We start from the raw sequence: 15,395 nt of genomic DNA on the forward strand, positions 1-15,395 counted from the left end.
TGATTCATTCTGTAGCTTCCAGTACATCTGTTAGCCTCCTGGGCCTCTCTGCAAACCTTGTTTTTGATATTTCAGCTTGTGAATTCGCTTTTGGAAGCCCTTGCCTGAAGATTGCTAGGAAGTCAGAAGTTCCCCCAACCTGCCCCAAATGTGATGACTATTTATAATAGCAGCCTGTGACACCAAACCCAATTGTGCGTCTGAAAATTATGTTTTTGTCCCCTGGGCTCATATATTCTATCTAGCCCCAAAGGGCTCACAATTCAAGCACTGGGTTTGGTGGCTGCAGGATGTGGAGACAAATTGAAATAATAATTCCTTTCTGCTCTAACATTTTCTTCTTCTTACTCTCCCTATGCCAAAATGCAGGATTCGCATTATAGTTCCAAAAGGCAAAGAAAGCCATAAAAGGAGAACAGTCTTCCCTCCAACTTTCTTCCACCCCACATTTTAAAACAAAACTTTGCTCTGCAAGGAAAGGGTGAAGGTGCCGGTTTGCCACTTGCTTTCTTCTCCTGCTCATAGGGTGGGCAGTTGATGGAAAAAAAATGGCTGTTCTTAGGAGAAAAGAGGCCAGTCCCAGCTGATGAAACATCAGAGAAAGATGCTGATTTCAAGGAAATACAGAAAATTCCATCTGTGTTATTAAGCAAGCAGGAAGGGATGAAGCAAGCGCCACAATAAAATGGACTGGGAGCAATAGGAAGAGAAAAACATCTTAGGGAGAAACATCATTAGTATGGTACAGAAGGTCTTTCATGGGTATGGAAGACGATCTGGAGTCGTTGGATGGCTCTGGTTTTTAAGCAACTCTTATGCATGAATGAGATCAGATATAGAATAAGCCTGAGGTAGACTGCTCAGAATTGCAAGACTGGACAGAAGTTGAAAGGTCAAGGATGCCTGGTCCCTGTCCAGTTCTTTCACCCTAAACACTGTCCACATTGTCCCCTCATCCAAACTTCCCTCTCAGTCTCACACAAAAATCTTTCTCTGGACCAAAACTGCTACCCCCCAAAGGCTGAATGTCCCTGCCATCTAAAATCCCTTTTCCTGTCTGCCCACTATTCTAAACATGTATGTATATTGAATGGCACAGGGTGAGGAAAGCAGCACACACTCTGGAGTGCAGAATGGATACGTGGGGAAAGTTACATATTCTTCTCCTGCTCCGTCCACATAGCAATTTGAAAATAGCCAACAGAGACAGCTGGTTTATACCAGATTCCATGGAGACCAGCGCAGGTCACACATTCAGTATTGCTATTTGAAATGCCCCACACTTTCTTCTTTGCTCAGAATTCTCCCCTCAGCAAACTGTGTTTCTTTCTTTTCTTTTTTTAACTTGGCCATGGCAACAGCAGGCCGTCATGCTTACTTGCAAGTAAGTCTACTTGGGAGGATATGCATTCCAGTCCTTGAAAAGCCCTGCTGAGATGCCTACCCTATAATTTTTCTCCCTCCTGAGAATAAGAGCCTGTTATGCGAAGCAGCAAGCTGAAAGGCGGGACCTATTAAGAAGCAAATTATTTGTGAGGTATCCAAGTTGAGCACATTTACTCACAAATAATTCCTGAGCTGCTCTTTGTGCATATAATATGCAAACACACAAAGAACAGCTCAGGAACCATTGCAATGTATTTTATTTTAAAGCTCTTTTTTCTTACTTACATTCTGAAATGTTCATAGGCGTGGGAGAAGAACTGTTGCTGAGGCACACAGTTGGTGGCCACTGACACACCAGTTTCTTTGCTCTGCTAAGGTCACTGCCTGGCCCTGAAATTGGTGGACTTATGTAGGTGGTGGAGCATTATTAGAGTCCTTGGTGTGCTGCGAATGGTCTGTTGGTGAACCATGGGAGTTTGGGGGGGGGGTGTCATTTATTAGTAGGGCCATTGGGATATGAGCCATCCACTGGTAGCATGATGTGCCTTTTTAATTGTCAAAAAACTGTTGGTGTGCCCTGAAGATTTTAGTGCCTTGTCAATGTGCCATGAGATGAAAAAGACTTAAAATTGCTGCCTTAAAGGACCGGATAAAATTCCAGGGCCTTTATATTTGACGCTTCTGAGGTAAAGCAGATTCTGATTCCTAATTAAAGAGTGGAAAAGGACAAGAAATCTTGAGGAAATTATGATTATTATTTATAAAGTGCATTATTTTATTTTTCCCATGAGTGTTATTGTGGCTACTGATTACCACTGGCATTCTTGGAGAGGGGGGCAAAACACTAAGTTTCTTCTGGAGCCCAGTCACTGGTGTAAAGTGGCCCCATATCTTTTCCTTCAGAACCAGTCACTGCTGCAAAAGCTTTTCCTTTTATACCCCTGACTGGCTCTGAAGGCAAGGAGGAGAAACTGCTTTACAACAGCGACCAGGTACCTGAAGAAACCTAGTGTTTTGCCCCCTCCAGGAACACTAATACCAATTACCTTATAATTTAGCACAGAAATAATATTAAAATGTGCATGTATTTCTTGTCCAAATGAGCATTATTTGTAGGTCCAATCTCTCAACGTGTGGACTCTACAGTGAGGGTATACAATGTGGAACAGTGGAGAATGTGAAATAATGAAACAGAAGACAATGAGAAACCCATTCTTTTCCATGTAAAACATGCTTTTAAAATTCATTTTAAGATTTTAAAAAATAAAATAGAGAGTTAAGTCAGATGGTCTTCTCTATCTTAAGCATTCTGTTCCCAGGTAAATGAAATTTTCTTTAGCAAGGCCCAAAAGTTTTTAAAATAGCAGCTTGGTCCTTTGATTGCTAGTTACAGTCTGAAGGTATTCAGCAACTTCCATGAAAATTTTTAAAAGACTATAAAAAAACCATCAAAGCTTCTTTTGCTTAAAGTACAGAGAAAGAGTAATTGAATGCAGAAGCAAGCAGCTTTTTACATTGAAAGAATAAAGGCATTACAACTGACCATATTAGCCAGTACTGAGCAGCATATATGCAGGCAGGTGGAAGAGGAGGAATTCATTTAGACAGCTCAAAGCATCTTTGCATTTAAAATTAAGTACAAAGAGACACACAATGGGTTTCTTTCTTTTTTTTGTGCTTCCAGCATACATTGTGAAAGGGAACTTGTGCATGTTCCCCAAGTGAAGTGAATGAGGTCCAGATGTAGGAACAGCTCACACATCTCACCATGTGGGAAATGTATTTTATATATATATATATATATATATATATATATATATATATATATATATATATTTACCCCCTCTTCATATTCAGTTATTCCTCTGTGCAAAAAGAATCAACCCTAAAATAAAGAAAATCAAACTGTGTAAACAGTGACAAATGTGAACAAATATAGGATGAACACAGATGACCAGCTCATCCTGTGTGACCTTCGCATGTTGTACACGTAAACTGGATGTCTGTATCTTATCATTTGGTAAGGTGGTAATCTAGGGTACCTTCCCAAGTTGTGAGAACTCCCTCTGCCACTTTCCTGTATTTCTGAACAGGTGAACAATGTGGTAATTTCCCCCCCACATTTTGCAGGGCAATACAGACAACTGGCTGCTCAAGTGGTTATATGCACACCATAGTTACTATGTGGTAAAATTGTTGTCTGCTTGGACCCAAAGAAACAGACAGTGGTAGCAGTACTTTGCTGCCAATGCTGCTGTTTAAATCTTAAAACAGCATCGCATCACATTACAGATGTGAAACTGGAACAACTTCATAGCAGCTAGATCTGTCAATAAGTATTATCCACAATAAACAAACAGAACTTCCTATTCAAAGGCACATAAAACATGCTGGAGACAAACCACAGGGCAAGCTGTTGCTTTCATGCTCTACTTGTGGACGACACAGAGACATCTAGCTGGCAGGATGCTGGTTAAATAGGGTTTTAGTCTTAACTGAAGATTAGAAATGTGATAACCTAATAACACTTTGTGAGCTAATGATTATTTGTCTCCTGATAGTCTGACTGTTTATAGCTGTTTCCAATGTTTCTTGCTTTAAATTTTTAGCTTTTTTGCTTTTGTACTTTAATGCTTTCATTGTTATTATAATGATGTTTTTAAAGATGTTGTAAGCTGGTTTACAACCTGTTGGGAAAAGAAAAATGGAGTATAAATATTTTAAATAAATAAATTCATTAGTGTAGGCACCAGAACACACTGCTTTATAAGAGCAAAGCCTGCATGAAGCCATGCTAGAAGGAAGATATTAATTAATGGTTCATTCTCATGTACAGGTTTTAAAATAAACAAATTTTATTTTATTAAAAGAATTTTTAGTCCACTTTTTCAAACCCAGCCAACACATTTATTTTATTAAAAGAATTGTTATACCCCCTTTCCAAATCTGGACATGCAGCTCAAAGAGATCTGGAATTTAATTCAATTTTCATGTTCTACACGGTCTGATTTTCCTAACACCATATATGAAATAAAGAAGTGCTGCCAGCATTGATAATGCTGCCAGCTTCAGAGAGGAGAAGTTTTACAAGGAGTCTTGCAGGATCACATTGGACAGTGCAAGTTCTGAGTACTGTAATTTTGGTGTCAAGGGGGCACTGCCTTTATGTATTTCTTACATTCCCCATCCTTCATCTTGTCTTGGGTTTAAAAAACCCAACCCAGCACTTAAAAAAAATTAGTGAGACATTCAATATTCCTAGAAGTGTGTATCTGCAGAAGAGTATTTTTATTTCAGATTCACTTGTTGTTTTGTCCCTGCAGGTTCCTGCTTCTGGGTTGCAGTGCTGAATGGCAATGTGGTGGGCATCGTGGCAGCAAAAGGCAACGAGGAAGACAACACAGTGGAGCTACACCGCATGTCTGTTGACTCCAGATACCGTGGTAAAGGGATTGCCAAAGCTCTGGGTCGCAAGGTGCTGGAGTTTGCCATGGTCAATAACTATTCATCTGTTGTACTGGGAACCACAGCAGTGAAAGTGGCAGCCCACAAGTTGTATGAGTCTTTAGGATTCAAGCATGTGGGTATTGTTGAACACTACACTCTACCTGGAATGACACATTCTATACTAGAGCGAATGTTTTTCCAGGTTCGCTACCACCGCTACTGCCTGCAGCTGCGCGAAGAGTAAAAAGGCCCTAACTTAATTTTGTTCCTCCCCAAAATCTTCTTTGCCAGTGTTTTGTGGGAGTTTTTGGTCACTGTTTATTTGCAGATTTCATTTTATTATTATGTTTCTCCATTTCACGTTATTCATTTGCTTTGTACAAATTCCTTGTACAAACAAAGGGTCCTTCTTTTCTGACATGCTTGTAGAGTGATGGTGCTAATGCTGGAGGTACTGCTGGCTGTCCTTGATGCATACACTTGTTCAATGGCCAAGGAGGTCGGGATGGACTCTCTCTTCCCCACCCCACTCTCTCCCTCTCTCAGTCTTATCTTACCCAGGTTACCTACATAAGCACAGAAACTTTAAATACATCACAATACTGCTTGTCTGGTGTGTGTAAATAGTCTTCCCCACACCCCCCAAAAATCAAAAAGCATAGTGATAAACTTCATGATACAGCTAAGTGGAGAAATTTTACTTGAATGCATTTCTCAGTATTTTATGGACAAGTATGCATTCATTTTACAACCATGACATATTGGTTAAAAACACTGAAAGAAAATGTGAAAAACCTGCTTGCTCTGATGCATGAAGAGGACGTGTTTGCATGCTTTCAAACACATGGCACTGCCAAGTAGGCTCTGATTTTGCACTTTTGGGATGTACCTCATTCTGCCAACTGTCTGAATCGTGGTGCATCTGATAACTATGACTTGTTCCTTTATCCTCATTTTCTTCCTAAGCCAGCAAATAGACTTGAAGCATTTTGAATCCTGAGCCTAGTGTAACATATGTAAATTACTAAAATATCATCTGCGCGGATGTATTTATAACCTGCAATCCTGTGCCAGACGTCTGTACATGCAGTAGAATTCCTTTTGATTTACATTTACTTTCATGTATAATTTTAATTTGTTTATTATTATTTTTGCTTTCTTTCTTCAAGCGCTAGCTTTTGCTGACTGATTTTCATGGAGGCAGAATGGAGGCTTCAGTTTCTATGGCAACACACTTGTATGCTAATACGTGCACCAAATCTAAATGCTTCAGAAAAGCAATATGCAAAAGACAGGTTACTGAAGTCACAAGTTTGGCTGTAGGTGGCAGGGGAAACAAAGATGCTATTTTTAATCAGTTGCTAGTGGAATAAATATAGACAGACAGCCTGCCACAAAAAAGTAACTGCTGCTTTTAATGATGTCAGATTTGTGAATTGTACAGTACAATGCAAACAGCAATGCAACACAGAGTTGGCATGTGTCTGTACCTAGTATGTATGTACAGTGCTCGCCACCAAAATAACCAAGGTAACAGCTTCTTTGGCTTGAAATACCAATTTTATAACTTATTTCAAGGAATAGCAATTTTGCATGTAACATTAGTATATATGGAGGAGAAAACAGGAGGTTTGAAGTTTTTAGATGTTCTATTTCAGAAATAATGAGGAAAAATTTCTGGTTGCACCAAGTTTGGGTGGGTTGAAGGATTCAGCTCTTTAAAGGGAAATCTCCTTTACCTATTTCTTCATTATAAAAAAAATATCATCCTTATGATAAGAAGCTAGGCCAGATGTTACTTAGAGGGGTAAGGTTTCAGAGAGGAGGTGAATGATGAAGTCAAGTAAAAGAGGGTGACCCTTTCATCAGATGGAAACATTCATGTACAGTATTTGGTGGTGATACAACCAAATCCCTCCTATTGTAACATGAAGTTTGAGGGGCAGAATTTGGTGTCTCCTGGTAATGACTGGGGCACGTGCCAGGATGAGGATCAATGGTGCCCTGAGTAGGACTGTAACAGCACAATCCTAGGCATGTCTACTCAGAAGTAGAGCCCACTGTGTTAAATGGGATTTACTCCCAGGTAAGAGTGCATAGGATTGTAGCCTACATAAACTCGGAGAGAGCTGAAAATCTCCTATCTGAGTCTTTTCTGAGAGCATGCTTCTTCTCTTTTCTTATCAAGGAGAGCGCAATTTTGAAGGAAAAGAAATTCCACAGATTGCCTAAGTGCTAGCACAGGGAAGGAGGAGCAGTTACTGCCTCCATGGACGTGATTAAAATCGCAACCAAATAAAGCGATAAGAGTAGGTGCATAAAAGCCAAAATGTTTCTTCTTTTGAATTCATTGATGCCTTGTCACTGCTGGTATTGTTCCTGCCTCAGACATTGCCATCCCTAAAATGGCAGCATCCGATGGTGTCCCAGCAATAAAACAAATGGATCAGTAATAGAGATTGGATTTGATTTACAGACTGTACCTGTTGGAATTGAGTGTGCGTGTGTGGATGTGGAATGTATTTTTTAAAATATTTCTATGCTGTACATTTCTCCTGAAGCTGAAATGTGTATTGTGGGAAGGTGTAGGATAGAGGTGTATAGTGTACAGAAATTGGTATAATATTTTCTAGCTGTTTTCAGTAATTTCATTCAACTGCATAACACAGAATAATATTATAAAGTATTAGGAAAAAGTGAAAGAAAATAACTGCTTGTGCCTTTTAATTTTTTTGTTTGTGTTGTTACTGCACTAAATGACTTCTGGAGGATCAGTAGTAATATGTAAGTGACTGGGGGTGGGGCTGGAATATGAAGTCAAAACTGACTTTTGAGGCACTTTATGAATGTGGCTGGTTTTGAATACTGTACCTTTGTAGTTTTCTTCTTTCATAGCTATGTGAAAAGCCCCCAAAGCTGCAAGTTCCACCACAGGAGCACATGATTCAATGCCACTGTATCATAATCCCAGAAAGCCTGCCTAAATGAGAAGGCTTTCAAAAATATGTGATCTTTGAAGTGTTGTATCATTCGCTTGTGCTAATTATGCTAGAAAAAGTAATTCAGTGCCAGTGTGAGCAAGTACCATCTCTAATTTCATCTCCAACTAATTTTTTTTCACTCTAGTTTCTTTAAATGGTGGTAGCTAAGCATTAATCCAAATTTGCTGATTTTTCTGGAATCTTGTCCTCTAAAGTGCAAGCTGCCTGAATCAGACCACTGGTCCATCTAGCTCAGAATTGTATATACAAGCTGGCAGTGGCTCTCTAGGATTTCTGTCACAGATCAATGGGAGGATCATACCATTCAGAATAAACACATTTGAATCTTTCCCTGAAAGTGACTCCAGGAGTCACAGAACATGTGCAGGGAAAAGCATCTTTCATGCTTCCTCTTCTTCTGCCTCCTATCTAATGTCCAAAGTGGAGGTTTGCACATGGGAAGATATATAAACTGTACATGCATTTGGGTGCACATGCACCTTCTTACAGGGAAGATACACAGCCCTGTTGTGGATGCTGCAAAGGAACTGTTGGAAGAGGTAGCTTGGATGAGCAAATCAAAGAGACTGGGTTACAGAAGATATATACTAAAGGGGACACAATAGATATGTGTTCATATGCCAATAATAAAAGTCTGAAAGAAAAGGTTGGTGAATTAACAGCGCTAGAAACTAAAAAATATTTTAAAAGTGTAGGCTACTGGAAGCCTGGGGAAAAGTGAGACACAATGGGATACAATAATCCCTAGATATTAAATCAGCTCATCATACTGCAGGGGGTGTTATTTTAGATGTCAAAGAAGAGTTAGGCTCCAATCTTATACATACTTTCTCAGGAGTAAGTCCATCTAAACAAAGTGGGACTTTCTTCTATGTAGACATGCACAGGATTGCATTGTTAGGATGCAGCACACAAACTTATATATAGAATTATTATGAGTAGAAATACCCTTATATTACAATGATGAGTGAACATTCAGTAGTAAACCTGGATTTTGCCCTCCACAAGATTTAAAATGGTACTTTTTACATCTTGTGGAGGGAAAAAAATCCAGGTTTACTACTGAAAGTTCACTCATCATAGAGAAGCAGCCAAACACAGCTCCCTTATGAGTGAACCTGTACAATACGCAAGTGCTTCACAAATACATGCCACACATTCACAGTTTATACTGCACCTGATTTGCCCTTTTTGGTTTTCAGGTTCATGTTAAACCTTCATTAACCCATATCGCAATTTCATAATGGAGGAAGCAATCTGCAAAGGAGAAATAGCAGTAAACTTTTCCACACATTGTTATAATTAACATGTAGTTCCACTCTGACCTAGCTGAAATTATCTGAACGCAAGACCTTGGGGTTGGGGGAAGTTCACTGAAAATAGTTGCCCAATGTGATGCATTGCTATGGATAGGACTGCAAACAAAAATATTGTCGTGCCATTGTATAAAACTTTGGTACAGCCAAATTTAGAATTCACTTCTGGATGCCTAAGCTTAAGAAGGCTAATACAGAGCTAGAAAAATATTTTAAAAAAGAAATGATCAAGGAGTTGGAGCACCTTCTCTGTTTCTCTCTTTTTGTTTGGGGTCTTTTGTTTAGAAAAAAAATACTTAAGAGGGAAATGAGGTTATATACAGTTATAAACTGAGTGGACAGAAACATTTTTCCCCTCTTAATTTCTCACTTAAGTTGACTTGTGGTATGTTTAAGATGGACAACAGAAAGCAAACTATTATTGGCATGTGGTACTCACAATCATGATGTGACAATGGCCACTAGTTTAGACAGCTTTTTAATACAGTATTTTGAACATATACAGTACACGGAGGTAAGCCAATACCAAGAGTTATTAAACAGAATCTCTATTCTCACCGACAGTGTACTTCCGAACATCAGAAGCTGCCAACAAATGAATGGATGGGACATTATTTCATGTTCTAGTGGACCAAAGTGGCCAAAATTCCACTTTGGAATGGAGTGGCCAGGAGTTGCAACTCCATTTCACTTTGCCTCCATCTTTGCATTTCATCTCACAATTCCTTTCTTCCATATTCTCTATCCTCATTACCATTTCTAATCTACTGCTGCTTTCCTTCTTTCTGTTGATGAGTTCACAGTCCTTGGGGTCTCTTTCCAGGAGCCTGAGGATTGTACTACTAGTTCCTACTGTCTTCTCCACTAGGTTTTTTAGCCATCATCTCTCTCTGGGTCTTTTATGGCCATCATGTGGCTAGAAGAGGCGAGAGCGCAGCATCATTAATTTCTGCTCATTGTAATCACATGCATCAAATAGATGTACCAGTTCGAGAGCCTTTAAATAAAACTAGATTCTAAGTAGCGTTTTTCACCACCATGGCAACAGATCTAGTTTGCCCTGTGTGCCTGAGTGGAGAACCATTTTTAACATTCTTACATACGCACACATTAACATCTAACAGCCAGTGTCCTAAAGTGAGGTTAGTCAAGCCAACCAAACCTTGTTTTTACTTTTCTTATCAAAGAAGCTGGTACCCTGTATACCCTTCTACAGCAAATGATATATATCAGTTGATCAATATTCCCATTTGCCTTGCAGTAACCAGCGATTAAGATCACCACCACTACCAGTGGTCAGCAGCCACTTCAGAAAACTTTTCATTAAATACATCAGCATGTTTATTTGCAGTGATGATTGAAGAGAAGCTGATAGGAAATGGTTTGCTACCTTGCAACCTCACCAAACAGCTTTTTTGAAGCTCCAGCTAAAGCAGAAAAAGATGCAGTGATCACCCTTTCTGACTGTTCTCTCTGTAGTCCTGTGATTGCAAAGTCCATGCACAGAAACAGGTGGACTTACAAGGGGCTGCAAGTCCATAACCCCAAAATGGAAGCTAAATTATAATGTAGATCATTCTTGCCTATGTCCATAAAACTGTATTTCCCTGAAACTATGTATTTTTATGGAGTTTCCAGATCTTGTATGATTTGCTCGAGCCAATCAGGTGTTAGAACAGATCAGCTGTTGGCCCTGGCCCACCTCTAAAACAAAACACACAGAGAAATATACTTCCCTACGTGATATGTTCTCTCAAGTACAACAAGTCCCAGGGATTATTAACTCCTACAGGGATTCCTTATAACCAGGCAGGAGAAGCCAAAAGATGTGGTAGTGGGGGAGAGTGACAAGCATAATAGAAAACAAGAGCATTGAGATCCCAGAGAAAGCAGGAACCAATGCGGCTACCAGGATTTACAAGTTCCAGCATATATGAGACTCAGGCAGCAGTCCTAACCAACTTTCCAGCACTGACATAAGGCCAATGCAACTCCGAGGTAAGGGAACAAACATTCCCCTACCTTGAGGAGACCTCCATGACTGCCCCTCCCAACTGCAGGATGCAGCACATGCCCCACTGGCACAGCTATGCCAGTGCTAGAAGGTTGGTTAGGATTGTACCCTCAATGAGTTATATCGCTGGTCCCATGAATGCACAGAAGGATTGACATTATAAATTTTCAGTTCAATATCAATATTAGAAAATATTCAGTGCAGTCCACATTCAAGTGGAACTTTTGTAATGCACCACCTATATCTACAAGACTGAGGCTTGGTCCTCTCTTGCCGATACATACATCATTAACTCAGTTCTTTCTTACCTTTCATGCAGCAACTGTAACCCTGCAGGGTCAGGCCTGGTTAGTGCTTGGATGGGAGACCGCCTGGGAATACTGGGTGCTGTAGGCTTATACTATAGTCTTTCGCGACTGAAGGTTACCAATCAACCACTTCTTACCTTTCACTGATAGAATCAAGAAGGCTAACAACAGTGTAAAAGCATAAAAACAAGTTTCAATTTTAAAAATCCACGATTTAAAAATTAATCAGACCAACCAAAGACCATTAGAGTAGCTGCAGAGAGAAGAACAGCTCATTGCCCAACCCAAATGCTTGGTTTCATCATGAGAGAGCGTCTCTCAAATTCACTGAGGCAGAGAGCTCCACATCTGGGGAGCTATCATAGAGGAGGCTCTGTCCCATATACTGTTACCCTGCACATTCCCGATCTCGTAAGCTAAGCAGGGTCAGGCCTGGTTAGTACTTGGATGGGAGACCGCGTGGAAATACCAGGTGCTGTAGGCTTATACCATAGTCTTTCGAGACTGAAGGTTGCCAACCATTGTCCCATATACACCAATCGTTGAGTGAGATTTGCACATGCAGCAGAATCTTCTGGAAAGGTATTAACAGATTGGTAGATCCATGAGGTTTTAGGAAATAGCACTGGGAATACAAGTGACGGCACTTAATTCATGTTGCTATATAACAGAAATTTAATGAGCATACTGTGGACATTTGCATACAAAAATTTAATTATGTGCTGAGATAATCCAGATTGTATGCCAATAATACCAAAAACAACAATACCGTAGTTTAATTCCACAAAAAGTTATTTTATTTTTCACAATTTATTCTGGTCTTGCTAATCAGAAGGATAAGCAAGCATGGAAGATCCATTCTCAACCTTCGTAAATTCTGTTCAGTCACACCTCTGGCTTTCAGGCATATCTTTGCAATCATAAGGGCTAAAACTTTGGGACTTGATCCTTCCCTGTGCAAGGACCCCGTGGGTTGTGCATGGAAGGATCCCTGTGGGGCTCAACAAATCTTCCATCAAGCACAAGCAGTGTGGCAGGAGAGTCCAGAGAATGGAATATCTATACAGCATACGCCTCCCATATTCCCATTCAGCCCTCCCTCTTCATGCTGTGAAAGTTACTCAGTATTCAGTGCACAAAAAAAGTGAAGTAATGGACAGGGATATAGGACACACACACAGATCTTTTATTCTACTTTTTCAGAAATGAAAGTTTTTTTCCCCAGAAATGATATTCTCAGGTAGCAGAATTCTGCAATTTGTAAAGCATTGTGTGCTTTTTCTGTGCTTTCACAGAATATGACATAAACATGAGCACATGGCAAGCAGAGCTTTTATCACAAAAGGGTGTACTGAGAGAGAGCTTATTGTTGATTTACAACACTAAACAGTGGAAAATCATGAATGAAGAATCTTTTCATATAAAATGTAGTTTTAAGTCTCTTTATGTATGGGCATGATTCAGTCAATTTTAGCGCATGCTTAACTTCCTTCCACTGAAGTCACTAGATCTTAAACTTACTTATCTTGCTTGATACTGTCCTAAATATGTTTGCATATACATCTACAGTACATATTTGAATTTTTATATGATGTTGTGAAGCATTAGGAACATTGCTTCAACCTCTTTTAGGCCAGAGTCTTCTGTGCATGTGAATTTCTATATCATATGATCACAGTGCTATGCTTTCATCAGCACATACACCTAGGAGCTCTTATGATTGTCAGGGATGTAAGCCTGAAACAATTTTATATAGGTTCACATTGATTTTAATATAATGGGCAACCCAATCCTAAGTGGGCCTTACAGTGCTAGAACTTATGCATTCTGGAGCATAAGGTCCTTTACAGCTGTTGCAAATGTGACATGTAGTCCAGAGAAGCCGGGCTGCTGCCACAAGCAGTGGTCCACCAGCAGATGCTCCGTGTCCCCTGGCACTGGTAAGTCAGGTTGGAGGGAGGCAGGGAGGGGGTGGAACGGGGAGGGGAGCAGGAGAAGACAGGGTGGAACAGGGAGTAGAATAAGGGTTGGAAGGAAGCCACAGCACCAGCACGGATAACCTATTTCCCTTCCAGGTCTTGATCTGCCTTCCTGGGTCCATTTGGACTTGTGCCTGCAAAATTGCTGGCACAGGTCTCAGTAGACCCATTCCTGCTCTAGCGGCTTATACCCCTCCCCCCCCATAAGAAAACAAATGTTCCCTTACCTGGAGGGGACCTCCAGGACTGCATCCCACCAGGATGCAGTGTGCACTCTGGCAATGTGGCTGCAATGGTGGGGAAGTGAAAAACTAGACTTAGGGCATAAATCTTTGAAATAAGGTATAAGACCCCCTACTTACATATTAAGCAGACCATATCAATGTCATTTCCAGACTTTCTAACGTCAAATGAAATCCCCTGGGATGTTAACCACAGCATAAATAATATTTTCCTAAAAATGGTATTAAGGTTCCAATCCTATGGCCATTTTCCTGTGAGTAAGAATCCTTGAATACAGTGGGACTTACTTCCAAGTAAATATGCACTGGATTGGTCTACATGTCAGTTAGGAAACTGTTCCAGTAGTATTGCTCACTTTGAAAACATTGAGTTTCGGGGAAATTGTGTTCTGAAGAACTGTGAGGTTTATTATATGCTTACAGTACAACGGGTTCTACAGTAAGAACACTGATTACAGCAGATGAGTTGCACAGAAGATCCACTACCAATTGTCCAGCTACAAAGCATTCATTCTCAGTTTATATCAAGACAAACTGCAAATATCCCTACTACATGCTCCAGAACCTTCTGCAGTGCACAGGAGTTTCACAGCAGGTACCCAGGGACTCTGTGACAGTTGAGTCATTGTGGTCATTGGTCACTATCCTAAAAACAAAAACCAGCTCTATTTGCCATTTTTTGCAACCCAAAGAGTGGGAAAAGGTCACATTTATTCTATGCTCAGCATAGTTTGTCCTGTACTTTCTAATAGGAAGAAATTACAAGTCCTCTGTACATATTTAAGACAGCAATAATTATCACTGTAAAGAAAACTGGTGTTTAGAAATGAACGGAGCAGAAACCAATGGGGGAAAGGATTAAGGAAGGTGTCACAGTAATCAAGTAGTGCTGTTGGTCTTATGAAGCAAGTCCAATCTTGCCAAGGGCCACTGCACTACAAGTTTGTTTTCACAAGTGTTGCTAAAATTCACTTTTGCATTTCGCACACCAGTAATTCATACATAAAACCACATTTGCCGGAGAGTACAAACAATTTGAAAATGGATTATCCTGTCCATTATATTCCTATACATATTCACTTGAAATATTTCAGATAAAAGACACCGTTGGCATTACGTGTATAAGAACAAACTTAGCATAGTGGTTTGGAATGGACCTGGTTTCATGTGGGCATGTGTGAAATACCATGCAGAATCTTCTTTGTAGAGTTCTAAGAACTGGAATGCAGGACAACTATTCTGGCCTTTTCACCAGACAGCTTAGTACACTGGCAAAGTATAGATATGCCCCAGCAGACAGCTCCATCAGCATCCTAATGTCAAGAGTGGAACATCATCGGGGAGGGGCAGGGAGTTCTTACTCCAACTATACAAAATGACTATGTTTCAATAAAATACCAACCTGAATGTATTTTTTCTGTGGCAGCGAATAATAAAGTTAATCTGTGTTTTTTGGAAAATGTTTGGATACTGAGTCTGTATCAGTACAATTCAGTTACTGTAGTAAGCGCCAGTAAATGTCAATATGCAAGCTATTCATCTGTATATGCTTTAGGCACCTGAGGCCCAGCTCTAAGCTGCTTCTCTTGAGGTTGGTGGTCAGAAGTAAATCTTGCATTGACTGAAATGCTAGGTGTACACATGGCTTAAATGAGTGTCGTATGCCTCAACAAACAGTGGTGTAAATGAATGGCTGGGTAC

The 15,395-nt window shown here is 40.1% G+C and overlaps 1 protein-coding gene across 1 annotated transcript in view; it reads left to right on the forward strand.

Annotated features, from left to right (window-relative positions):
* NAT8L (N-acetyltransferase 8 like) overlaps positions 1-5,098 on the forward strand; it is a 44,679-nt gene extending 39,581 nt beyond the window's left edge. The window contains exon 3 of the mRNA XM_066621817.1: positions 4,710-5,098. Coding sequence (XP_066477914.1) covers positions 4,710-5,077 — 368 coding nt within the window. The 3' untranslated portion in view covers positions 5,078-5,098. The remainder of the gene's footprint in view (positions 1-4,709) is intronic.
* Positions 5,099-15,395: the final 10,297 nt, after the last annotated feature.

This window comes from Tiliqua scincoides, chromosome 3 (genome assembly GCF_035046505.1).
Source record: "Tiliqua scincoides isolate rTilSci1 chromosome 3, rTilSci1.hap2, whole genome shotgun sequence".
In the NCBI taxonomy this organism is placed as follows: domain Eukaryota; kingdom Metazoa; phylum Chordata; class Lepidosauria; order Squamata; family Scincidae; genus Tiliqua; species Tiliqua scincoides.